Source organism: Eubalaena glacialis, chromosome 3 (genome assembly GCF_028564815.1).
Source record: "Eubalaena glacialis isolate mEubGla1 chromosome 3, mEubGla1.1.hap2.+ XY, whole genome shotgun sequence".
NCBI lineage: Eukaryota > Metazoa > Chordata > Mammalia > Artiodactyla > Balaenidae > Eubalaena > Eubalaena glacialis.
In genome coordinates this window covers 140,729,179-140,754,892 of record NC_083718.1, presented here as the reverse complement: position 1 = coordinate 140,754,892, position 25,714 = coordinate 140,729,179, and the positions used below count along the sequence as shown (strand labels likewise).

Below are 25,714 nucleotides of genomic sequence, written 5' to 3'. Positions count from 1 at the left end.
TGATGTACTGGATTTCCTCCTACCCACGTAATATCCTTCATCAGCTTGCCTTTTTCCTCTTGGCCTTAAATATGTGTGTACTCAAGTATGGTTGTCTATTTTCTTTTTGTGCTGTCTCCATGTTTCTTCAGCCAAATGAAAGGTGTTCATATCTCTATCTTCAGCCCCAATTTCTTTCCTGGGCTCTGATTCAAAACTGGTACTTGAATATTACTACTTTGTTGTCTTGATGTCACCTTGAACTTAATACAATCCATCGTATTTCCCTCCAAGCCAGTTTCTCCTTCAGGCTTCTCTAGATCTTTCAGTTCTTCTGGTAATTCAGACTTGACACCATGGGAGCCATGCTTGACTTTCCCCTCTCCTTTGTTTCACTTTTACATATCTACGGTGTTACCAAGATCTGTATATTCCTCCTCTGGCATTGATCTCTTCCTTTCCAGTTCCACTATTACCATCTCAGTTCTGGCTCTTGTCTAATCATGCATGGACTACTAAAAAGATTTCTACTTCTCCCTCTGATTTATCTTATCCCTTATTACTACTTTAAATTTTCTCTAACACTTTACTGTACACTTGCTAAAAGTCATTACATGCTAAGTCATTCAATGGTCCCTTACTGATCACTGAATAAATTCTGAACACCACAGCCTAGTATTCAAAACTCTCCACAATTAGTCCTTTCCAGCTTCATCACCCACCATCTCAACTGGAGGAAATGTTCTGCACTTTTCAACTGCTACAACTTTGGCTTGAACCATTTCCTTTGTCTAGAGTCCTACTCCCATCCTCCTGGCTTATGAAGGCCCAGGCTTTCCTTCAAAGCTCAGCTGACTTCTCCAGGGAAAGCATTTCCTGATAGTTCTTAGTTTACAGTGAACCCTCTTCTCTGAACTCCTACAGTACTTAATGCATATACCAGTAATCTGACATTTAGCATCTGTTCTTCTATCCTTTTATGCATGAAAATGACTTTCCAATGAGAATTAAATCTCTTGAGGTCAGGGACTTGGCCATATTTCTTCATATTTCCAGGGCCGATGGTCTTTTAAATATTGTAGGATGAAATTTTATTTTTGGAAGTTTACCTAGCCCACTCACTCATTTCATAGATGAAGAAACCGAGATCCAGAGAGCTGTTCAGATCCACTTAGTATAAAGCCATAGCCAAAGCCAAATATTTGCTGGTAGTTAACGGATTACAGAGGGGTTGGCTTTTACAGAATGGCAAGATTCAGAAGGGGGATATGAGGGCATTCTTTGACTAAAGGAAGGGAATGTGGTTATTATTTGCAAGTTTGGGCTTAGGTGATCCAAGCTGACTGATGGGGATTGTGTGGTGGCTACTAGAGGGCAGGGCTGCTCTTCTGCATCACCAACAGTCTCTCAAAAATGGCTGGACGTTCAGTACTCTTTCTTCCATGAAGTGACTTCCCAGCCTTAATACCTTCTTCTTGGCAGGCATGTAGCTTGAAGAAAGTAAAGCAGGTTGGCTTTCTGGCTCCTCGAGGGCACAGGTCCAGAGGAAGATCTCCTGCCCGCTGGTGAGGACTAGCCATGGGGCTGTCCACTGTGGGAAGCAAGCCAGGACGCGCCCCTGACAGGAATCCGTGGACTAAGCAGCCGCTCAGGCCTTGGCCGCGATCCCAGGAAAGAAGAGCAAGGGGCTTTCCACCTGCCCCAAGCCTCACCCGGACGCCGGGCCTCTCGGGTTCCAGCCGCTGGTGCTCCGCCTCCGAAACCGGCCTCCTCCTCTCCGCGCCTTTCCCCCGCCCCTCCCCTCACGCTCGACGGGCTCGCTCCCGCGCAGGGCACGCGGGCGGACCGCGAGCACGCGGACGCGGAAGGAAGGCCGGCGGGGCACTCTGCCGCGGGGGCGAGCGCGCAGGCGCCTTCCTGGGACTCGCTGCGGCGCGAATCCCCACGTTACGCGGGCGGCGGGGTAAGGGGTCGGGCCCCTGCCGTTCTGGGGCGCCTGGCCGGGGTGGGGGGAGACTGGGGCTGGCGGCCCGGCTCCCGGTACCGCTTCGCTCAGAGGAACGGCACGCGAGGCCTCCGCAGACCAGCCCGCAGGCTCGCTTGGGAGTCGGCTGGGGGACGCGGTGACGGTGGGGGGACCCTGGGCTGGAGCGGCTTGGCACCCTTGTTCCTGCGGTCCTGAGGGTCTGGCCCGCCGGAGAAAGGGAGAGACACATCAGGAGGGGTCCCTTTGGCGAGACGTGCTCACCTGGGATAGCAGTAGTCCCTGGCTGTGGTGTCCACCTGGGGGAGGGACCTTTCAGACTGAAAGGAGCAAGTTCGGCCCTGGGACGTGGACGGCAGACTTTTTTTTCTGTCCAGACGCACCCTCGGGGCAAAGTAGGACGGAAAACTCCTCTGCTGCCCGCGTGGCAACTTCGTGGCGCGAGGATGGGTTAGGAAGTTACTGTGCTTTGCTTTACAGATGGGAAAAGTAATAAACCTTTTTACTATTCAAGGAGAAGAGATCGGTTAAAAGTCTCACATAATATCTTTAACCATAAAGGACTCAGTAAAATTAGGTACCTCCCTTCACACACGAAGATCTCCATTCAGCAAATATAATACTTTATGAGTACCTGCTTTCTGCCAACATTGTTCTAAGCGCAGGGAACCGAGCCACGACTAAGGTAGGAGGATCCCTACTTGCCTGGAGCTTATATTCTAGTTGGCAAATAAATGTAATTTCCTTTATACTTTTTAATTGGAATATAACATGTACAAGAAAATACTGTACACAAATCATAAATTGTAACTAGTTGATTTATCATTAAGTAAACACATCTTTTAACTACCACTCAAATCAGGAAGCAACATTCACAGCATCTTCTCAGAAGACCTTCCTGGAGACCTCTCCCAATCGCCATCCCCTTTCCTCCCTCTTTCCTGATTTTTAACACCACAGATTAGTTTTGCCTATTTATGAGCCTTTTGTAAATGGAACCATATGGTGTGTATTCTTTGGTGTCTAGCTTTTTAAACTCAAGATTATGTTTGTGAGATTGTTTCATGTGTGAAAATATAATTTCTGATAGTGAAAAGAATTAGGAAGAAAATAAAAGAAGGTAACGGTACAAACAGTAAGAAGTGGACCTTAGTAAGGGTGGTCAGGGATGAACTTTCTGAGGGGATGACTTGAGGTATAAGATGAATGACAAAAGATTGGCCAGTGAGCTGGATTAAGAGCATTCAAAGCAAAGGGAATAGAATTGGAAAGGAACTGAGGTATGAATGAAATGGGCAGGTTCTAGAAAGAGGGAAGACCTTGTGGGAAAGTGGAGGAGATGAAATTGGAGAGGTAGGCAGGATCTTATGGCTGAGGTATTTGGATCTTATTCTAAGCGTAATAGATGCCAGGAAGAGTTGTTTTTGATGTCCTTCAGTTTCTAACATGAGCCACTTGTGGAGGATGCGAAGGCCTACCCATTTTACTCATTGAAGAAACCCTACAAAAGTGGCAATACTTGTCACTTACTGGGGATTAGGACACGTTGGGAGACGAAATCATCTTTTGTATTGTCAGGATTTATATTAATTTAGACACATAATATGCATCCAAAATCAGATTTAAAACACAGTTTAGAAATCAGTTATCTGTTCTCCACTCTAAAAATATTCTTTTCAAGTTGTTGCTTAGCTTCTGCTTGAACCTTTCAAAGAGGAACTCCTTTCTCAAGAAGAAGCTTATTTAATTTTTGGACGGCTCTAGTTGTTAGAAAAGTTTTTCTAGTATTTAATCTAACATTGGTCATCAGTTCTGGGTCCATACAGAACTGTAATTATCATCTGTTATCTGTTGCTTCCCTTTAAATACTTAAGCAGTTGATTTTTGTTGGTTTTTTTCACATTTAAGTGCAGAACTTTGAATTTATTTGAATTTATCCCTGTAATGATTTCTGGAGTTAGATTTGGTCCATCATAGATGTTGTCCAAATCTTTTTGGATATGATTCTTTCATCTGTCAGCTGTTCCACCTTTGTGCTTCTTTTTTTAAAATTTTTTAATTTTTTAATTTATTTGTTTACTTTTGGCTGCGTTGGGTCTTTGTTGCTGTGCGCGGGCTTCCTCTACTTGGGGCTACTCTTTTTTTGTTGTTGTGGTGCGCGGGCTTCTCACTGAGGTGGCTTCTCTTGTTGCGGAGCACGGGCTCTAGGCACACAGGCTTCAGTCATTGTGGTTCGCGGGCTCTAGAATGCAGGCTCAGTAGTTGTGGCGCACGGGCTCAGCCGCTCCGCGCCATGTGGGATCTTCCCGGACCAGGGCTCGAACCCATGTCCCCTGCATTGGTAGGTGGACTCCTAACCACTGTGCCACCAGGGAAGCCCCACCTTTGTGCTTTTAACAAACTTGATCAGAAAAGTACCCTGGTGGCCTAGTGGTTAGGATTCCTTGCTTTCACTGCCGGGGGCCTGGGTTCAATCCCTGGTTGGGGAACTGAGATCCCGCAAGCCACGCGGTGCAGCCAAAAAACAAAAAAACTTGATCAGCATATTATTAGTTAAGCATTATGTTTTTTTAAAGTTTATTATGATTATTAAATGTCATTGGTTGTCTTATTTTTGTTACTTAAGGTTCCTGGGGAAGTACTTAAATATGATTATCTGGAGCTGTGGATTATTGATTTAACTTGTTTGTATTAGTGATTTAAATTTCCAAGATGGAATATTAGTTAAGCTGTATTTTTAAATCCAGGAATTAGCATTTGTAAAGTCAATTTTAAACTTGATATCTCAGCAGAAAATAGAGTGTTGTATTGCAATTCTGAAATATATAGTGCAATGCGTTGTTAAAAGGGGCTTTTCGAGTTAGACTAAAAAAGGATTTGAAAAGTTTATGATGGCCTATAAACTGTGTCAAACCTGAAATCAACATCGGAAAGTGATTTAATTTTAATTTCTCCTCCTACCTTGCCTCTGTGGTAGAATTTCTAATGAACAGTGGAATGATCAAAGGTGGATGCAGTAGGAGGGAAGAAAGAAAAAGGGAATTTATATAAACCAAATTTGAATAATATATTCACATAGCCTTATTAAATGCTTTGAGTCATTCTACCTGATTGAGATGCTAGACTTATTAGTTCTAGAGTTGTCCCTTGCTATTTTTAAGTAAGAAAATACTTTTTTGACCTGTAGGTAGAATATGCCAATTTTTCCCTAAAATTTTCATTTATGTATTAATTGCATTTTTCTGAATATATGTAAATTAAATTATATCCTGTGGTTAAAACGGCCCATGATTCTTCAAATCTTTGAACTTTTAGAACCCCGACCCAATAGGGAAAAAGTAAAAAAAAAGAAACATGTAAGTGGTTAATTGTATTTTACTGCTTTTGTATTTTCTCTTAAGAGTTGGGGCTATTCTTATTGCTTCTTACAAAGGTTCATTCTCTAGAACGGAAAGTTGGTGTAGTTAGTTCAAGTATATTTTGGAAGAAAAGAAAAGTCAAACTACGTAAATTACTTTAGTGGAAGATTTTCTCAAGCTGAATAGAAAGATAAAAGTCCTCTTTCTGTCTACACCAAAGGTAAAATCACCCCTTTGTTTATCTTTGTGATCTTGTTTTTACCTGTAGGTGAAAATTCTCTGTTTAGAACTGACCTACTATCTACATATCTCTGCTGTTTTTCTTCACTCAGAAATATTTCCTTGTGAGAGCAGATCCTTACTATATCTTTAGATATATTGAGTCACATTTAATAGGGAGAGCTACCTTTTGAGGTACATTTCCCAACTAGAGGACTAGGGGATAAGGAACTTAAAATTATCCCCTTTCCTCGATTCCCTGCCTCCGCTTCTCCCACTTCTCCATCACTCTACTTGGTTTAATGGGTTTGTTGTTGTAGGTACTATGCTCAGCTAAATCTTGGTATCTTTTTTCTTTTTTCCTGCAGACTACTTCTTCATAGACATAAAAATCAATATTTAACTGGAAACGAAGCATCACTTAAAATCCTCTCAAATTCCTAATTCCAAAGAATTGATAACATTTCTCTGATCAAGAAAAGAAGTGATTGACTGCGTGTTAAAAGTATTCCGGCATTGGTCCTGTTATTTTTCCTCTCCCTAAATTTGAGAAGAAATATGGAGAAATGCTACTTGATGACAGCTGTTGTCTTACTAGGACTAACAGTACGGTGGACAGTTTCTCTTAATTCTTACTCAGGTAATGCATTTTTCTTTTAAGATAGGTAAATAATTTTTTGAATCATTTTTCTTGTTTGTTTTTTGAGGTTTTTAGTTTTTGGTAATAGTTTATAGTCTTCTGACTGGGACAGAGAAGAATTTTAGGTTTTATTGGTGTAGTCAAGAAAGTACACTTAAGCATCTAATTCTAATAAGTAGAATTTGTATAAGAGCTAAATAGAAGCATGGGCTTTGTGATAATGATAAAACAAAGATGTGTTTTAACTGGGAAGATGACAGGTTGAGAAACAATTATCTATTAGGCATTGAAGAGAGAAATGAGCTAGTACTTCAAAGGGGGAGCAGAATCTAAAGAGGCTTTTTTGTTTGTTTAGGGTAGAGAAGGCATGTTACTACATTGAAAAGGAAGAGACCAGTGGAGAATAAGATTGGGAACGATGTGAGAGAAAGGGAGGAGGAATGGATGGAGTGTGGTCCTGGAGGCTGGGGATGGGATTAAATTTAACCTTGTGAGTATTTATTTAATACTTGTCATGTTCCAGGCATTATGCTAAGTGCTAGAAATTCCAGGTGAATACTTAAATACTTAATGGCTCCAGTACTTAAAGAGTCCACATTTTAGTAGATAAGTAGTCACAATACAATGTGATAATTATAATGTTGAAGTATGTGTGAGGTTCAAAGGTAACATAGAGAAATGAGTGATCAGGATGCATTGGAAAAAACTTTTCAGAGAAGATGATTTTTGAGTTCAAGATTTGAAGGATGAGTTGGAATTTGCTAGGCAAATGAAATGGGGAAGATATTCTAGACAGCAGAACATGTGCAAAGACATGGTAGATGGCATGAGAGCATGGTTAGAAGTGTTTGGTATTGGATAGCATAAAAAGAAGGAACGAAAAGGGTGGGGAGGGATGGCTAGAGGTTTGGCTATACAGTTAGCTCGGGAAATTATTTGTGTCTTAGAAAAATAACTTTCATTGTAATTAAAAATGATTGTAGCAAGAAGGTTGGGTGTAAAGAGACAAATGAGACAATCTTAATAATAGAAGTAAGAGCTACTCTTTAAGTATTTACCAAATGCTAGACACTGAGCATTTTACTTAATACCACACCACTGAAGATAGGTATTATCTCTAATTTACAAGTGGAAAATGAGACAACCAATAAATGACAACTGGGACTCAAATATAGTTATATTTTATTCCAGAGTCAGTGCTTTAACTCTGCTCTGTGGCCTCTGAGAAAGAAGTCTTGAGCTAAGGGAGTTAGTTGAAAGATGGAGAAAAGAATTTAAGGAATATTGAGGAAGTAAAATCACTTGAATGCAGCCATAGACTTGGGTTCAAATCTTAGTTCTTTCACCTGTTGGCTGCCTGATCTTGGAGAAGGTTCTTAATCTTCATGAACCTTATGTACTTCTTCTACAAAGTATGAATATTAATATGTACTTTAACAGAGTTGTTGTGAGGATTGAGATAATATGTATGGATTGTGCTTTATTTTTAGTAATGTAGGAATATAATCAGCACATTAGTGGTTCATAACTGTTTTCTCATTTCATCCTGACATCAGTTCATTTAACTCCAGAATATTTATTGAGTGTCTGCTGTGCAGCAAAAATAGGTCTTGCTGGTGATCATATCTTTAGGTCTGGTCTTTAGGGTGACCAAGAATAATACATGGTATGTACCTGTGATATTGTGATTCATAATAAGACATATATTTGGTCTTCATCTGTGGTTTTGGCACAGAGCTCCTAAAACCGCTGGAATTTTCTAAGTGAGATGATAAAGTTGTCTTTTGTTATGTTAATGAGGTGGCTTTGGGTCCCCCACTTAAGGATGGAGCCTGGTTGCCAGGCGAACCAACCTTATGCTTAGAGGGTGGGAACTTTCAGTCCCACCCCCTGATTTCTGGTGAGGGGAGGGGAAGGGTTAGAGATTGAATCATTGCCTATGGCCAGTGATTTAATTAGTCATGCCTATGTAATGAAGCCTCTATTAAAACCCAAAAGGACTGGATTTGGAGAGCTTCTGGGTTGGTGAACACGTGGAGATGCGGGTAGAGTGGCATGCCTGGAGAGGGCATGGAAGCTCTGCACTCCTTTCCCCACACCTTGCCCTATGCATCTCTTCCATCTGGCTGTTCCCAACTTACATCCTTTTATAATAAACCAGTAATCTAGTTAAGAAAAATGTTTCTCTGAGTTCTGTGGGCCACTCTAGCAAATTGATCGAACCTAAAAAGGAGATTGTGGGTACCTCTGATCTATAGCCTGACAGTCAGAAGTATGTGTGATAACCTGGATTTGCCATTGACACCCTGAGTTGGAGGGGGCAACCTGCAACCTGTAGGCAGTAGGTCTTGACACTGGTGTCTGAAGTGGGGGTGGGGTGTGGGATGCAGTCTTGTAGGACTGAACCCATAACTTATGGGATCTAATGCTATCTCCAGGTAGATAGTGTCAGAATTTAGTTGAGATATAGGATACCCAGGTGGTGTCCAGAGAATTGCTTGCTGGATGTGTGTGGGAAACCCCCCCCAAAATGTTGTAATTGGGTCTTAGAATCACACTTTTACTTCCCTAGAGAAGTTCACAGTCTAGTGGGTAGGGCAGACATGTAGATATATATTACATTAAAATATAGTGTGGTATAAAAGTAGACTGGGAGCACAAGGGACTTCTAATTCAGATGAGAAAGGCTTAGAATGCAGTAAGTTCCCTACATACGAACCTTCAAATTGCGAACTTTCAAAGATGCGGACATGTGTTCGCCTGTCCAATCACATAAATTAGTTCACGTGACTGGCGTACCTTGTCACGTGTGTGCATCCTCTACAAGTGGTTGTGCTTTTGTGTACTTTACTGTACAGTACTGTATAGAGTACAGTAGTACAGTATCTTTATTTCAAGCCCAGTATGTCCAGAAGCAAGCGTAAAAGCAGCAGTGACATAGCTGGTACTGCTAAGAAGTGCCAGGAATTGGAGGCCCAGAGAAAGGACGAAGAGAGACAAGAGGAAGAAGAAGTAACTGAAGAACCGAAGAGATTCACGACGCAGGAAATGGCAAGGGGATTTTCTTTATTTGAGGAGGCACTGTTAGTTTTGAGGCACAGGACCGGAACGTAGAATGGTACACGAAGGTTGCAACAGCCGTTCAGAATGCAATTCAGTGCTACTGTGTCATCTATGACGAGAAAAAAAGAGCTACTGCCCAGACATCACTGGATTGTTTTTTCAAGAGAGTAGGTAGAATTGAATCCAGCAAGGAACCAGAACCTGTGCCGTCAATGTCAGGCCTGAGTGAAATTGCAGCTTGCCCTCTGTCTCCTATCGCTGACGATCCTTCAGCTCTACCATCTCCCACCTCCTCTTCGTCCTCCAGTCAGTAACTCTTCTTGCCTGTTCACTTGATGCCAGCCCCTGTATGCCGGCTGTTGTACTGTACTACTGTACTTTTCAAGGTACTGTACTGTAAGATTAAAAACGTTTTCTTTATTTTTTGTGTTCGTTTGCTTTTTATGTATTATTTGTGTGAAAAGTATTATACCTATTACAGTACAGTACTATATAGCCGATTGTGTTAGTTGGGTACCTAGGCTAACTTTGTTGGACTTACCGAACGTGCTCTCGGAATGGAACTCGTTAGTGTGTAGGGGATTTGCTGTATAACATTAAAGTTTGTTCTAAAAGGGAGGGAAGAATTTTACTAGGCAGAAAAGGAGGTGAGGAGAGTATTCCAGTAAGAGGAAATAGCATGACCAAGGGATGAGAGTTCTTTGAGGTTTGGTGAGGATGTAAGTGTGACTGGAATACAGGGTGCATGGTAAGTGGAACAGTAAGAGATGGGGTGGCAGAAATAAATTTGAGGCAGACTGTGAGCCAAAGTAACGTGTGAGGGATTTATCTTTTGGGCAATAGAGGTTTTTAAGCTGGGAATTCACATAATCAGATTTGTTTTTTAAGAAGACAGCTGTAGAGGCAGCATGGCGTTTGGAGTAGAACGTGTAGAGACTGATGGTAGCATCTATGTGCAGTGGCCTCATGTATGTTTATAATGCTTATTTGAAGTTGTTACGCATAGCTGGTTTCAATGGTCTTGGAAAAGGATGATGAGGGCCTGGACTAAGTGACTAAATTTGAAAGCCATATTAGGTAAAAATGTGACTAAATTTGAGGGCCACATTAGGTAAAAATCAGCAGAATTTAATGACTAATTGTATTCTAGGATAAATAAGAAGGAAGAGTTTGAGAATGGTCTGGTTTCTAAGTTTAGAGATACTGAGACTGAAAACTGAGAGGTAGGGCAGATTCAGTGGGGTAAGGTAATGAATTCTCTTTTGGTTATGTTAAGATTTGGGTGCATTTTAGTCATATAAAAAAGCGGGAATTTTGGGAGATGCAATTTGGCTGGGGGCACAGGAACACATAAATCCATCTTCAGCTGGTCACAGAGAACACTTTGTTATTAGAGTTAGTTTCTAGCTTCATACTCCAGTGCAGCCTGGTGGTGACCTTAGCAGGGCCAATAGCAGGACTTCTTTTTTCTTGGCTAGAATCAAAGTAGGCAGATCCTATTTTGTCCAATTTCTCTTTAAGCTCGTGCCTAACCTCAGAGCTAGAACAAAGCAAGTGCAAGAGATGAACCAGAAATCATTTGTGCCAATTCCTAGAGCCAATTTTATGTAGGTGGTCCATTCTGAGCCTTTCTAGTATTGAGGCACTTCCCAAGTGGGAGGGTTCCTATTACTCCACATTCTTCACAGCATTTGGTAGTGTTAAACTTCTGAATTTTTGCCAGGCTGGAGTGTGTGAAATGATATTTTATTGTGATTTTAATTTTAATTTCCTTCATTGCTGAATTCATTTATTTATTTTGAATTTCATTTCTAAAAGATTGAGCATACTTTTGTGTTTATTAGTCATTTGCATTTCCTTCTCTGTGATATTTGCTTATGTCATTTGTACATTTATATTAGTTTTTTTCTTATGTATTCTATATTTTGGCTTTTGGTTTTTTCCTATGTGTTCTGTATTCTGGAAGCTAACCTTTGTACAAGTTGCAGATATCTTCTCCCACGTAATGGCTTATCTTTTCACACTTTAAGGTGTCTTTTGGTGAACAAGAGTTTTTGACTTTAAAATAATGAAATTTATCAATCTTTTTCCTTTACAATTTGTGCTTTTGTATCTTTAAGAAATCCTTCCCTACTTCTGGGTCACAAAGATATTTTTCTAAAATTTTCTTCTAAAAATTGTAAGATTTGGGAATTCTCTGGTGGTCCAGTGGTTAGGACTCTGCGCTTTCAATGCCGAGGGCGCGAGTTCAATGCCTGATCAGGGAACTAAGATCCTGCAAGCCGCGTTGCGTGGCCCACAAAAAAAAAAAAAAAAAAAAAAAAAAATTGTAAGATTTGTCCTTCCTGTTTAAGTCTTTATCTCCTTAGAACTGAACTTTATGTATAACATGTGAGTTAGGGAGCCATTAAAAATTTTTTTTTTCACATGGATAAAAACAGTTGTTTCAGCTCATTTATTGAATAGTCCATCCTTTCCCATAAATCTGTAGTACCAGCTCTGTCTATATCAGGTTTTCATACACACAAGGGTCTGTTTCTGGCTCTCCATTCTGATCCATTGGTTCATCACTGCCATGTCTTATTACTATAATTTTACCTTGTCTTGATATGTTGTGAGGCAAGTTCTCCTACCTGATAGTTCCACTTCACTGGTGTCTGAGCTATTCTGGGCTTTGCTCTTTCATATTGTAGTAGGAAGAATTTCTTAAATGGTCCCCCAAAGATGTCCTGCCTTAATCCCCAGAACCTGTGAAAATGATGAGATCTATTTGGGAGTGATTATGTTATGTCATATGACATAATTGACTTTAAGATAGAGAGATTGCATTGGATTATCCAGGTTTGTCCACTGTAATCACATGAGACCTTAAAAGCAGAGAACTTTCTCCAGCTGACAGTAGAAGGGAACCCTGGAGAGATTTAGATCATAAGGACTCAGCACTTTTGCTGGTTTGACAATGGAGGGGGCCATGTGAGAAGGAATAGGAGTGGCCTCTAGTTGCAGAGAGTGGCCCCCAGCTGATCGTCAGCAAGGTACAGCGACCTCAGACCTGCAGCCAATCGCCTGAATGAACTTGGAACTGAATTCTTTCCCCAGGCCTCCAGGTAAGCATCTAGACTGGCTGACACCTTATTTTGGCCTTGTGAGCCCTGAACAGCGAACCAAGTTATGCCCACCCAGACTTCTGACCTGTAGAACTATTAGATTACAAAAGAGTATTGTTTTAAGCTGCTAATTTTGTAATAATTGTTATGCAGCAATAGAAAGCTAATACACACATGTGTCTTTTTTTTTTTTTGGCTGGTGGGATCTTAGTTCCCTGACCAGGGATTGAATGGCAGTGAAAGCGCCGAGTCTCAACCACTGGACCATCAGGGAATTCCCCATATATGTCTTTTTTAAAAATCAGATTGTTAAAGTCCTATGGAAAACCCTGTTGGGATTTTGCCTGGAATTATATTCTATACTATTGATTAATTTGGGTGGAATTGACAATCATTACCATAGTAGGTAGGGCTTCTGATTCATTAAGATGGTATGCTTCTCCATTTATTTGTCTTCTTTAATGTCTTTCAACAAAATTTTATAGTTTTCTACATGAAAGTCTTATACATCCTTTCTTAGATGTATTCCTAGGTGTCTTAAATATCTTTTCTTCCTCACCATTGTAGATGGTATCTTTTAAAAAGTTGCTTTTCTAAATGCTTTTTCCAGGGGTATAAAAATGTGGTTTATTTTTTAATATTTGGTAACTTTCCTAAACTTGTAATTCTAATAATTTCTCTGAAGTATTTTTTGGATCTTCTGTGTAAAATAAAGTGATCCATGAATAATGACAGTATTATTTCTTCTTTTCTACTTCCTACCCTTTTTATTTCTTTTTTCTTGTCTTCTTAATTCTAGGACCTTATTACAGTGTTGAATAGAAGTAGTGATTCAGGCTTCTTTCTCTTGTTCCTAATTTTAATAGATGCTTTTAATTTACCATTGAGTATGTTTTTGTTCTTTCTAGCACTGCACCAACTTTGCATTCCTAGAATAACTCTATTTGTGATATATTATCTTTTTTTAAGGTATATTGATAAATTTGGCTTATTAATTTTTTATTTATGATTTTAGCATCCATGCTTACAAATAAAATTGGCCTGCAGTTTTACTTCCTTAAAATGCCTTTGTCAGATTTGTTATCAAGGATGTGCTAGCCACATAAAATGAATTAGGGAGTATACCGTCTTTTCCTAAAATCTGGAATAGTACTCAAGACTGGAATTGTTTTTGGTTTAAAATATATGTTCTCCAGTTTAATAGTCTGCATATATCCATTTACTTAATATCAGTTGTTTTGATTCAAATTTTTTATATTCTTACTGATTTTTGCCCAGTTGATCTACCAGTTATTGAGAGAGCTGCAGTTTCTTTTTGTAGTTCTGTCAATTTTTGTTTGAATATTTTAAATCTATATTATTAGGTGATTTAGAATTTTTTTCCTTGTGACTTGAATTTCATGACATTATTGTCATGTCCCTGTTTATTTACAGTAATGCTTTTGTCTTAAAGTCTATTTCCTCTAAAATTAATATAGCTTTACTAGTTTTCTTTAGGTTAATTTTTGCTTGGTATATCTTCTTCTATTCTTTTACCCTCTACCTCTGAATCCCTATGATTTAAATATGTCTAACCAATTCCCCTCCCTAATACCATTTTCTCTCCCCTACTGATTTGGAAGCTATACTTTATTTTGTTCTTTCAGGGCTTACTCTGGAGATTTTCACATACATATTTAACTTAACAAAACCTAAAATTCATATTTATATCCTCTTTTTGAACAGCACTAGGACCTTAGAATGTTTTAACTCTAGTTACAAATCTTCACCTCCTGCCCCAAATTAAAATGGTATTATTGCCTAGGATTTCAGTTCTTTCATGATTTTAGATGTTAGTCACTGTTATTTTATACAATTTATAGTTATCCAGTTTTACCCTCATTTTCTTTGTTTACCCTTCCTTCTTACATAGTACATCTTCCTTTGAGATCATTTTCTTTCTTCCTGAAGTACATCTTTGGGAGGGTTTTTTTTTTTTTTTAGTGAGAGTCTGTTGCTGGCAAACTCCATTTTTGTCTGAAAATACCTTTATTTTGCTCTTTGTTGTAAAGTTTTTCTGGGTATGGAATTCTGTATTGACAGTTATTTTCTCTTAATACTTTGAAAATCTTCTCTCATTGTTTTTTAGTTTCTGTTGCTTATGTTCAGACATCAGCTGTCATTTTAATTGTTACTCCTTAGTAGGTGATTTGTCTTTTCTCTCTTGCTGCAGTTTCACTATGGTATATCTACATGTGAATATTAAAAATTTTATCTTAGGATTTTTTGGGATTTCTGACTCTAAGGAATGGTACCTTGTGTCTGTTTAGAAACTGCTCAGCCAACTGTCTCTTCTCATACTTTTTCTTCCTTGTAGAACTCTGGTTAGATATATATTATATCTTTGTTCTTTTAATCATTCAGCAGGTGTGTGTAGGACACTCACTTTATGCCAAGGGTAGGTGATATAGCAGAGAATAAAATAGACAACAGTTTCTTCACCTCATAATTTTGTTATCTCTTCAAATATTGCATCTCTCTCATTTCTATTCTCCTCGTGCAGACTATGTTGGGTCTTTTCATTCTCTCTATACCTCATAATTGCTTGTATTTCCCTTCTCATAGTTTCTTCATACTGCTTTCTTTATAATCATCAGATCTGTCTTCCTGTTCATTACTTTTCTCTTTAGCTGTGTTTAATCTGTTTTTTTTACCCGTCTATTGAGTTTTCAAATTTCAACTATTACATTTTTAATTTCCAGAACTTCTACTTGTTTCCTTTTCAGATCTTTTTGATCATTTCTGATGATCTCTTGTTCTTCAACATACTCTTAATGTCTTCTTTTATATCTTTAAACATACTAAACATGCTTATTTTATATTACCTATCAGAAAATTCTAATACCTGCAGTCTGATTTCATAGTTAGTTGTTTGTTGTTGACTCTTGCTTATGTTATTTTGTTTCTTCATGAGTTTAGTGATTTTTTAAAATTGTGAGCTCATGTTACTTAGAACTTTTATCTGTGGGAATTCTTTGAGACCTCAGTTTACTGTGTATTTGTCCACAGAGGGTTTGGGTTGCCTCCTCCCAGGCACCTGGGGCACTTTTAACAAAAGTCAAACTAAATTCTCATCTTAAGATTCCTTTGGCAAATACTTGATGTGAATTCAGGCCCCAAACTGGGTGAGTGCAGACTTATGGTTAGGAATTTTTGGGAGACTTCTTTTTTCCTGTACTACCAAGAGCCAAGGCAGAGATAAATACTATCTTCACCATCTCCTCAAAGGCTTTGTATTTTTAATCCTAGTAGAGATTTTTCTGACATTGAATTCCTACTTGTTCAAGTACTAAGGCTTTGCCTCCTTACTTATGGCATAGAGCTTTTCAGTACCTAGGGTATAGGCCACCGAAGATCATTGGATTCCCTCAGGACAAATGCTTACTCTTCTGGGTCTACGCTTTTTTTGTTGTTTCTGGCCTCTAAGGAATTCTCTTATTTTGCTGCTGCTTCAGCCATATATTAAAATTGTACATGTATAATATATAAAATAAATAATTAAAAAATATATACTTTTCCTGTATTGGAGGTGTTTTTCTGACCTTCTGAGTCTGCCATGTTGCTGGAAAATAGTTTCATCTGTATTTTTTAAAGCTCCACAGGTTATTCTGATTTTTACAAAAGGTTGATAGAGATGATGGTTGAAGCCACAGAGTTGGGAGCATCTGTAGTACAGAAGAAAACGGATTTAACCACTGATCATCTTCACAGAGAAGGGGTAATGATTAAAGGAGACTGAGAAGAAATCATGTAAGATTAGAGCCTGGAGAAGTTATTATCCTGGAAGCCGGGGAATTAGAGAATTTTAAGAAATAAGGACTGGCCAACAGTGTGAAGTTCTAGACATGTCAAGTAGAATGAAAATTTAAAATAGACAAAGGATCACTAGGAGGCCATTGTGAGCTTCCTAACTACCAGACCATAATGGACTAAATGGGAGTTAGTAAGTGGACATAGCAACTTTTAGGAAGTTTGTTAGTGAATGGAAGGAGGGAGTTAATTGGTAGCTGGAATGGGATAAAGAAGGGCTGAGGAAAAGCCCAGTTAAAAGTTGTCATATGAAATATGTAATTTGTGTTACCTTTGCTTTCAATCCATAACTGGTCCTTTGGATAGTCATTCCCTTTTCTTACTTCAGGCTGTATTACTCCTGATCATTATTTAGTTTGCAATCCTATGTCTTCTAATTTTCCTTTAGTCTTCTAATTTTGACAGATATATTATTTTCTTTGCACTCTTTATGTCAAGAGAAAGTTAAATTAATATCAGGGTATAGGGTTAAATAATTTTTAAAAATCACACCATTTCAGTATTACTAGTGTACATAATCAAATGCTTAATGGGAATCAAGTAGAGGACAACACGCATATATAATACTTTTCTATTCCTGTGGCTTACATACATTACTTATTCTAACATTTCTCTCCTAAAATCTGAGTTTGCTCAGTTACTTCCCTCATCTGAAAACAGGACTCCTGTTACTTATTTATTTATTTTTAAAAATTATTTATTTATTTATTTATTTTTGGCTGTGTTGGGTCTTCGTTGCTGCTGTGGGCTTTCTCTAGTTGCAGCGAGCGGGGGCTACTCTTCGTTGTGGTGCGTGGGCTTCTCCTTGCGGTGGCTTCTCTTGTTGCAGAGCATGGGCTCTAGGTGCACGGGCTTCAGTAGTTGTGACACGCAGGCTCAGTAGTCGTGGCTCGCAGACTCTAGAGCGCAGGCTCAGTAGTTGTGGCACACGGGCTTAGTTGCTCCGTGGCATGTAAGATCTTCCCGGAGCAGGGCTCAAACCTGTGTACCCTGCATTGGCAGGCGGATTCTTAACCACTGCGCCACCAGGAAAGTCCTGTTACTTATTTTAGACCTTACTCTTAACAGTATAGAGTTTACTTAAAAAACTAAAAATAGAGTTACTGTATGATCCAGTGATCCCACTCCTGGGCATATATCTGGCGAAAACTATAATTTGAAAAGATACATGCACCCCAGTGTTCATTGCAGCAGTATATACAATGGAAGGAACCTAAATGTCCATTGACAGATGAATGGTTAAAGAATATGTACAATAGACTATTACTCAGTCATAAAAAAGAATGAAATAATGCTGTTTGCAGCAATATGGATGGACCTAGAGATTATCGTACTAAGTGAAGTAAGCCTGACAGACATATATCATATCGCTTGTATGTGGAATCTAAAAAAATGATACAAATGAACTTACTTATAAAACAGAAATAGACTCACAGACATAGAAAACAAATTTATGGTTACCAAAGGGGAAAGGGAGAGGAGGGATAAATTAGGAGTTTGGGATTAACATATACACACTACTATATATATATAAAATAGAAAACCAACAAGGACCTACTGTATAGCACAGGGAACTATACTAAATATCTTGTAATAATCTATAAGGGAAAAGAATTTTAAAAAGAATAGATACATATGTATGTATAACTGAATCACTTTGCTGTATACCTGAAACTAACACCGCATTGTAGATCAACTATACTTCAAAAACAAAAAAGTTAAACCTTACTCTTAAATTGTCTTCTAAGAAAGTCAACAGAACAAGAGTATTTTTGGATTACTATGTAAGAAGAGTATTGTTATTGCATATTAAAATATTTGTAGCATCTTTTGTAGGTGGTTGTTACATATTTTTGTCATTTTTCAGATGAGAAAAATAAAAATGCTAAATACTAAGAAAAATGGTGATTCTGTCAGAGTTCTCAACTCCATCGTAAACAGTGTGACATTTAGTGTTCACGTGTGACGAACTTCTATATCATAGGAGGCTGGGAGGATTACTGAATGAGTGTAACATCTGTGATTCCGTTGAGATTTTTTTCCCTCTATTAATTAAAATACTTATTTTGGTTATAATTTGTTTTTAACATGCTTATTTTAGTTTGCTTTTTGTTTTTCTTGTTTTAAGATCGTAATTAGGAAGCACTGGCGTGAGGAAGCTCAGGTGAGCTTGCTTAGTATTAGTCCGTTATTTCTTCTTTGGAAATGCACATACTGTATAGTTTCTCTCAGCTTACCCATTGTTATTTGTAATGTTTCTTCTCACTCACTAAGAATATATAAAAGGGGGATTATTATGGAAAATTTTAACCAAATTCTCTTCCCTTAGAATGTTTAAAGTTTCAATGTAAAGGCAATTAGTATGTATTGTTATCAAAGAAACTACTTGTTTTTTAAATTCTAACATAATTCTGAATAGTTCAGCAATTAATAAAATGAACATTTAAGTGGTGCTTAAGCCCATTTTCCTAAGAATGAGACAAAATTGAAGCTTTGTAAATGTACATTAATACGTTTTCTTTACGTAATTCTGAATCTCATGTAAATGAATTTGTAGAATTAATCACAGTAGAAAGAATCCATTTTGCCCTTCCCAAGTGAAGCTCCCATAGGTACAGTTGGGTTGCTCTTCTGGGTTGCTTTAAGGGCACTTTAGCAGTTTTAAAAACTTAAGTACTAACTTCATAGCCAGTGTCAGCTGAATTTATTGAAGTAGGTCAGACTCTGGATAGAAACTTGTTTCTCAACCCTGAAGAGAGTCATTATCCATTCTTCTGTTTGTTAGAGAACGGTAATAAATTCTTCCACACTGACCCCAAGTCTAGAGCAATTTCAGAAAATCTAGATAGCTGGATTTTTTCAGGTGTAGGAAACTACTTAAGATCCTCTATGACTTAAGTAGTTTCCTATGCCCACTGTATAGGTATTATCCCAGTGGGCCAAAAACAAGCAAACAAAAGCAAAAGAAAAAAAATAAAAATCAATTCCTTTCTCCCTGTAGACAGCAGCTGTATCACCAAAAAGAGAAACTGCCCCCACAGCACACACACATCTATAAAGTGCACGCGTAAAGATGCAGTTAATTCAGTGGGAAATTATTTTCCTTCTTTAAAAGAATTGTAAGTTAATCTCCCCCTTCTGTTCAGTTAACTGAGCAAGTTTTAACTGAAAGTATGTACTATATGCCTAGCAATATGTTTCCTGTGAACTCTGGAAAAATCACATTCTATGTCCACTGGAATTAAAATTCTTATTTGGGTAGCTATTAGAAAATAGTATAATCATGTGACAAAATATATGATACTGAAAATATAAGTATTATGAGAAGTCAATAATTTTTTTTTTCCTTTTTAAAACCTACTTGACTTACCTATTTTGATTTCTACGTTTTTTCATATGCTGTTTATTAAACAGAAGGAGGAGATATAGCTCTGAGATACTGTGGTAATGGGTTTTCAATTCACTAAACAATTGATATACTTCAAGTTTGGTATTTATTTTTTGTTATGGCTATTGTCTTCTATTTCCTATTCAAATCGTGGCTCTACTGTTTACTCTCTGACAAGGACACAGGTATTGAGATTAAACGCCAGTGGGTTTGAATGTTACTAGCTGTGTCTTATTGGCTGTGTGACACTGGGCAAGTTATTTTAAAATTTCAGTCTCAGTCTCCTCATCAGTAAAATGTTGGTAAAATCACAGGTTGCAGATCAAATGAGTTACATCTAAAACTCTTGGCATTTTATTTTGCTCTTAAGTACTTAATGAAGTTTTCACTACTGCAGTTGCTAATAATTCTTTTTCCTTAATCACTCTGACAATCCCTAGCCTAATATGAAGAAAATAAGTATTTTAACACTTGCTTGTTAGACTTACGGTAATGAATAATAAAATAATATATATAAGTATGATGTCTATAGTTTGCCCGTAATAAATATTAGTTCTAAGAAGTCAATAATTAATGATCAGTATGTTTTTAATTTATAAGGGAAGGTTTTGTGGAGAATTTGGCAGTTGGGATGGTTCTTAAAGGTTGGATACGAGTTGATAAAAGAGGTGTATGAATAGGGAGAGGAAGTAAGCAGCATGAGCAGAGGCTTGGAATTTCAAAATGCCAGATAGTAACTTAAAGATGTTTTGAGACAAGAACCAGTATATGGGCATTGTGTTAAAGTAGCCTTCGCATAATTAATTGGTCTGCCATCACAAACTGCTTAGTGTTGCACAGTCAGTAAGTGGAAAATAAGGGACTCAAAAATTCAAATCTTTTTGAACTTAAAATCCTTGCTATATCATACTGATAATATTGACATCCTTCCTACATCATCATTCACTGAGAATCTGCTAGGTGCAATTACATACTGAGAATGCAAAAATGAATAAGATACGGTACTTTCTAAGAGAGAGACAGGGGTAGGTTTGTGTGTATACATGTGCCTGTACTGTGGGTAATTTTTTGCGGCAATCACTCAATGTGTATATGCTTTGGAGATGTTAATCTGCTTTTCCCATGATTATCTCATACTGGGAGTATCTCCTTGGGTGGAGATGCTAGCATTTAAAGAATAGTGGTATAATACAGCTGTTAAATGCAGAAAATCTACTTAATGTAGTGTTCCAAAGCTGGAGAACGTCTGGGTTAGAGTTCAGTGATTGATAACATATCATTCACCAATGTGGCACACCTTCCCAATGGATTAATAAATATATTTGACTATATGTGATTTTCACTTGCTGATTAAGAAACCTGTGTCTGTACTGTACCTATTTGGGCCTTCTCACAGTTTTGTAGTCAACTGTTAGCTAAACAGTGGTTGGTTACTATTTACTAAATGGAATTACCTTTATATCATTTAAAATGATTTAAGGTTAACAACCTACCTTAACCAAGTTGTGAGGCAATACACAGTAGGAGCCAAGAACATGGATTATGGAGCCAGTCTGCCTGGGTTCCAGTCCAGACTCTGCTATTCATTACCTGGGTGACCATTGCCTCTGTTTTGCTAGCTGTCAAGTGGGGATGATAATAATACCTGCTCCATTGTTGTATTTGGCATGTAGTAGACACTGTCAATTGTTAGTTATTAAAGATCCATTATCCCTTATTTGCAATTTTGAAGTAAAAAAAAAACTATAAAGTGGCAGTTTTTATATAACTCATTTGACATCAAAGCCTGACCTAACCAATGTCTTTGCAATATATAGTCCGTTTTTGGTTCTATACTTGACCTTAAGTTATTTATATTTAGTTTGTAAAAGCCCTTGGTAAAATATAGACATTTGTTATTATTATTGTTTTATGATACTTATTGGACAGTATAGTTGACAGTCTTTCTCATGAAGTAAAAATAAACTTGGATATCTTATGATTAGTATTATCAACTAATTAATTAAAAACTAATTAAGGGACTTCCCTGGTGGTCCAGTGGTTAAGACTCCGTGCTTCCAATGCAGGGGGTGCAGGTCTGATCCCTGGTTGGGGAACTAAGATCCCACATGCCGCGTGGCATGGCCAAAAAAAAACCAAAAAAAACTAATGTTAATAACTAATTAATGTTAACAATATTTATTGAATGTTTATGTGTGCCAGGTACTATACAGGTTATTTTATGTTCATTATTTTCTTTATTCCAACAGTCCTTGAGGTGACAGTATTGATTCTGTTTTTAATGTACTGAGGCTTAGGGAGGTTAAGTCATTTGCTCAGGGTTACACAGTCACTCAGTGTGCTAGCAGTGCCAGGATTCAGACCTCATCTCTCTGACTTTTTGGGTAACTTCTGTGTTCTTTTCCTCCTCCTATACTATCTCTATAATTTAGAAAATTTTCATAAGGAAATTTTCATAAGGATTTTATTTCATAAGGAAATAAAATCACTGATATACTAAAGTGTATTTTTATTTTGCTTTTTTTACCTTTCATCTTAGGTGCTGGAAAGCCCCCTATGTTTGGCGATTATGAAGCTCAGAGACACTGGCAAGAGATTACTATTAATTTACCGATCAAACAATGGTATGGATAATTTTAACTTGATTTTATTGTTTATCGGTCAGTTAATGTAGATTATTTGAAGACACTTAAAAGGAAAATATGCTATTTCTTCATCTTCAGAATCCTCATCTTCCTGTATACTGATGTCACATATATTACCCTGCATATTGTTGGCTCATTTTGAACTTTCATCCTCCTGAAAGTTACCCATATATTTAGTTACCAGCTGGAATATGGTACTGAACTAGAACTTTGAGGATAGGACACTGTATGCCATGGAAGCTCCTCAGGACATAAACTGTGGAAGTTTATGGACTAAGAGTATTTCTTGTGGAGGTTTCGCAAAATTTCTCCTGTAAGGAACATATGAGATGAAAAAAAAGCAGTAGCTTAGTGGTGAAGAGTGTAGGGCTAGAGTCAAACTGCCAGACTTCAGATCAAGGCTTGTACTCTTTACTAGCAGTGTGAGCTTTTGCAAGTTATTTAACTATCTCTGCCACAGTTTTATCACTCATAGAATGGAAATAATAGAATACATATTTCACTGGGTTATTGTGAGGATTGAATAAAATGATTCATTTAAAGCACTTTAGACCAGTGCCTGAAGTGTAATGAGTTCTCAATAAATGTTAGCTGTAGTTATATCTCACAGAAATCCATGCACTGTCATTTTTGTTGAACACATTCTGATAACAATTGATGACAGTATTATTTTACTTATTAGATGCCTGGTAGATTACTTGATTAAACCTGGCTATGCAAACTGTTTATATTGTTCTGTTGATTGCTTTGGTCACTGCTTTTATATAACTCCTTTCTGAGAGAGTTACATACAAGAACTTCATATTGAACTCTCTATTAATAGGTTGGCTGTACCCTAGTCCCAGTTTGGAGTATTTAAAATAGAGGTCAGCTAAATATTTGATACTGTTCTTTTTTTTTAATAGGTGTGTGCATGTTTGTTTATTTATTTATTTGACCTCACTGTGCAGCTTGTGGGGTCTTAGTTCCCTGACCCGGGACTGAACCTAGGCCATGGCAGTGAAAGTGCCGAGTTCTAATGTTTAAATGGTGTGATTTCTTTCTTTTCCCCTAGTTTGAAGTTTGTTGCTGTATGATTCATAATGACTATCATTGAAAAAGGTATATCTCAGTGGCACAGTTTATAAAAGAGAAAATATATCCTTGGGACAGGTTCACTATTATCAACAGTGGATATAAATCTATATTGGAAATAACATTTCTAATATTCTGAATTTTTTGGCTAATTTTGTCAAATTTGATTAGTTTGCCATTATTGTTACCTAGCAATGTGGCTGAGGAATGGTTTCTCATTTTTTAACTTCAGTTTTCCAAGAGTGGGGACTTCCCTGGTGGTCCAGTGGTTAAGACTCTGCGCTCCCAATGCAGGGGGCCCCTGGTTCAATCCCTGGTCAGGGAACTAGATCCCACGTGATGCAACTAAGAGCCCACATGCCGCAACTAAAAATCCTGCATGCCACAACTAAAGATACCGCATGCGGCAACTTAAAACGCCGCACAGCCAAACAAACAAACAAACAAACAAATAAATAAATAAATATTAAAAAAACATTTTTTTTCCAAGAGTGAAATCTTTCTGCCTTCATCTAGAAAGTTAGCTGTAGTGTAGTCAAAACTTTCAAGTGACAAAGTTGTCTAAAATGTGAAATCAGGATCTGTGAGGTAAACTTTAAAAATGTCAGTTTTGGGACTTCCCTGGTGGCGCAGTGGTTAAGAATCCGCCTGCCAACGCAGGGGACACAGGTTCGAGCCCTGGTCCGGGAAGATCCCACATGCTGCGGAGCAACTAAGCCCATGCACCACAACTATTGAGCCTGCACTCTAGAGCCTGAGAACGACAACTACTGAAGCCCAGGTGCCTAGAGCCTGTGCTCCACAACAAGAGAAGCCACTTCAGTGAGAAGCCCGCGTACCGCAACGAAGACCCAATGCAGCCAAAGATAAATAAATACATAAATTTGTTAAAAAAAAAGTCAGTTTTATAATTCTAAATTGAAACACTTATTTATTCCATTTCAATATACATAATTGTAAGTAATAGAGGAAAATTGAACTTTTTTTCTTTAATTTTATAATGACAATTCCTTATGTGTGAAGTCAGGAGTACTTTTGGCATCAAGTAGTAGAAAACCTAAGTAATAGTAGTTTAAGCAATAAAATAATTGTCTCAATAAGTAGGTCTTTGCAGGGCTGGTAAACTGGCTCAATGATAGCAATCAAGGGACTTCCCTGGTGGTCCAGCGGTCAAGACTCCGCACTCCCAATGCAGGGGGCCTGGGTTTGATCCCTGGTCAGGGAACTAGAGCCCACATGCCTCAACGAAGATCCTGTGTGCCGCAACTAAGACCCAGCACAGCCAAATAAATAAATAAATATTAAAAAAATAATAATAGCAATCAAGGACTCAGGCTTTTCCATTTTTCTTCTCTTTCATTCATTCTTCTTGGCATGTTGGCTTTCCATCCTGAGGCTTTTCACCCCATGATCAATAGATGACTGCCAGGGCTACCAGCACTGTGACTTTGTACAACCATGTTCAAGGCAGGAATAATAGGAATACCTTATTTTTTACCTCTCTTTTTGTTCAGGAGCAAAATCTTTCCTACCCTTAAAGCAATCATTAATAGAAAGAAACGCCTGGCTCAGTGCAGGCATGGTTTATACCAGGGCTAGGAGAAGAGTCCACCTACCCTGAGCATGTTGCTTTTTAAAAAAAAATCACAGGTTTATAAGTCAGGAATTGTGGGAATGACTTTATTTCAGCATTGTTTATAATTATGAGAAGCCTGAAACACTCTAAATATCTTTTAGTAGGTGAATGATTAAATAAAGTACATTTCTCCTGTGTACATGTGTACATGTTTTTCCTAGGTAGATTCCTAGAAGTGGAATCTCTAAAGTAGCCAGTTTTAATGGATACCAACACAAGAATATCTCTTTCCATATACCCTTACCAATATTTAATAATAACAACTAACACCAGACTTCTAAAATTTCCATTTCCTTGAGTACTTGTGTTGTTGAGTATCTTTTAATATATTTACTGACCATCATATTTTTTCTCAAATTTGCATATTTATATATTTCCCCCATGTTTCTGATGGATTGCTGATCTTTTTTGTAATGATTTATATGATTTTAAAATAAACAATTATGTTAATTTTCTATGTTGTGTTTACAAGTGACCATAAATGGTACTTACTTAAACACACATTTATTATTGTAGTTTCTTTAGGTTAGAAGTCTGGGCACAGCTTAGTTCAATATTATGATCAGGGAGGGTCTCAGGAGGTTGCAATCCAGTTGTCATCTGAGGCTGCAGTCTAATCAGAGGCTCAACTGGGGAAGGAACCATTTCCAAGTTCCCTCAAGTTATTGGCAGAATTAATTTCCTTGCATTTACAAGACTAAGGGCTTTGGTTTCTTGTTGGTAGCTACCCTTATTTCCTAGGGTCTACTTGCAGTTTCTTGCCATGTGGCT

The 25,714-nt window shown here is 37.8% G+C and overlaps 1 protein-coding gene across 1 annotated transcript in view; it reads left to right on the top strand.

The window, feature by feature from the left end:
- Positions 1-1,831: 1,831 nt before the first annotated feature.
- ALG6 (ALG6 alpha-1,3-glucosyltransferase) overlaps positions 1,832-25,714 on the top strand; it is a 58,159-nt gene continuing 34,276 nt past the window's right edge. Inside the window, exons 1-3 of the mRNA XM_061186488.1 lie at positions 1,832-1,942; positions 5,910-6,181; positions 22,128-22,212. Of these exons, the coding sequence (XP_061042471.1) occupies positions 6,100-6,181; positions 22,128-22,212 (167 nt within the window). The 5' untranslated portion in view covers positions 1,832-1,942; positions 5,910-6,099. The remainder of the gene's footprint in view (positions 1,943-5,909; positions 6,182-22,127; positions 22,213-25,714) is intronic.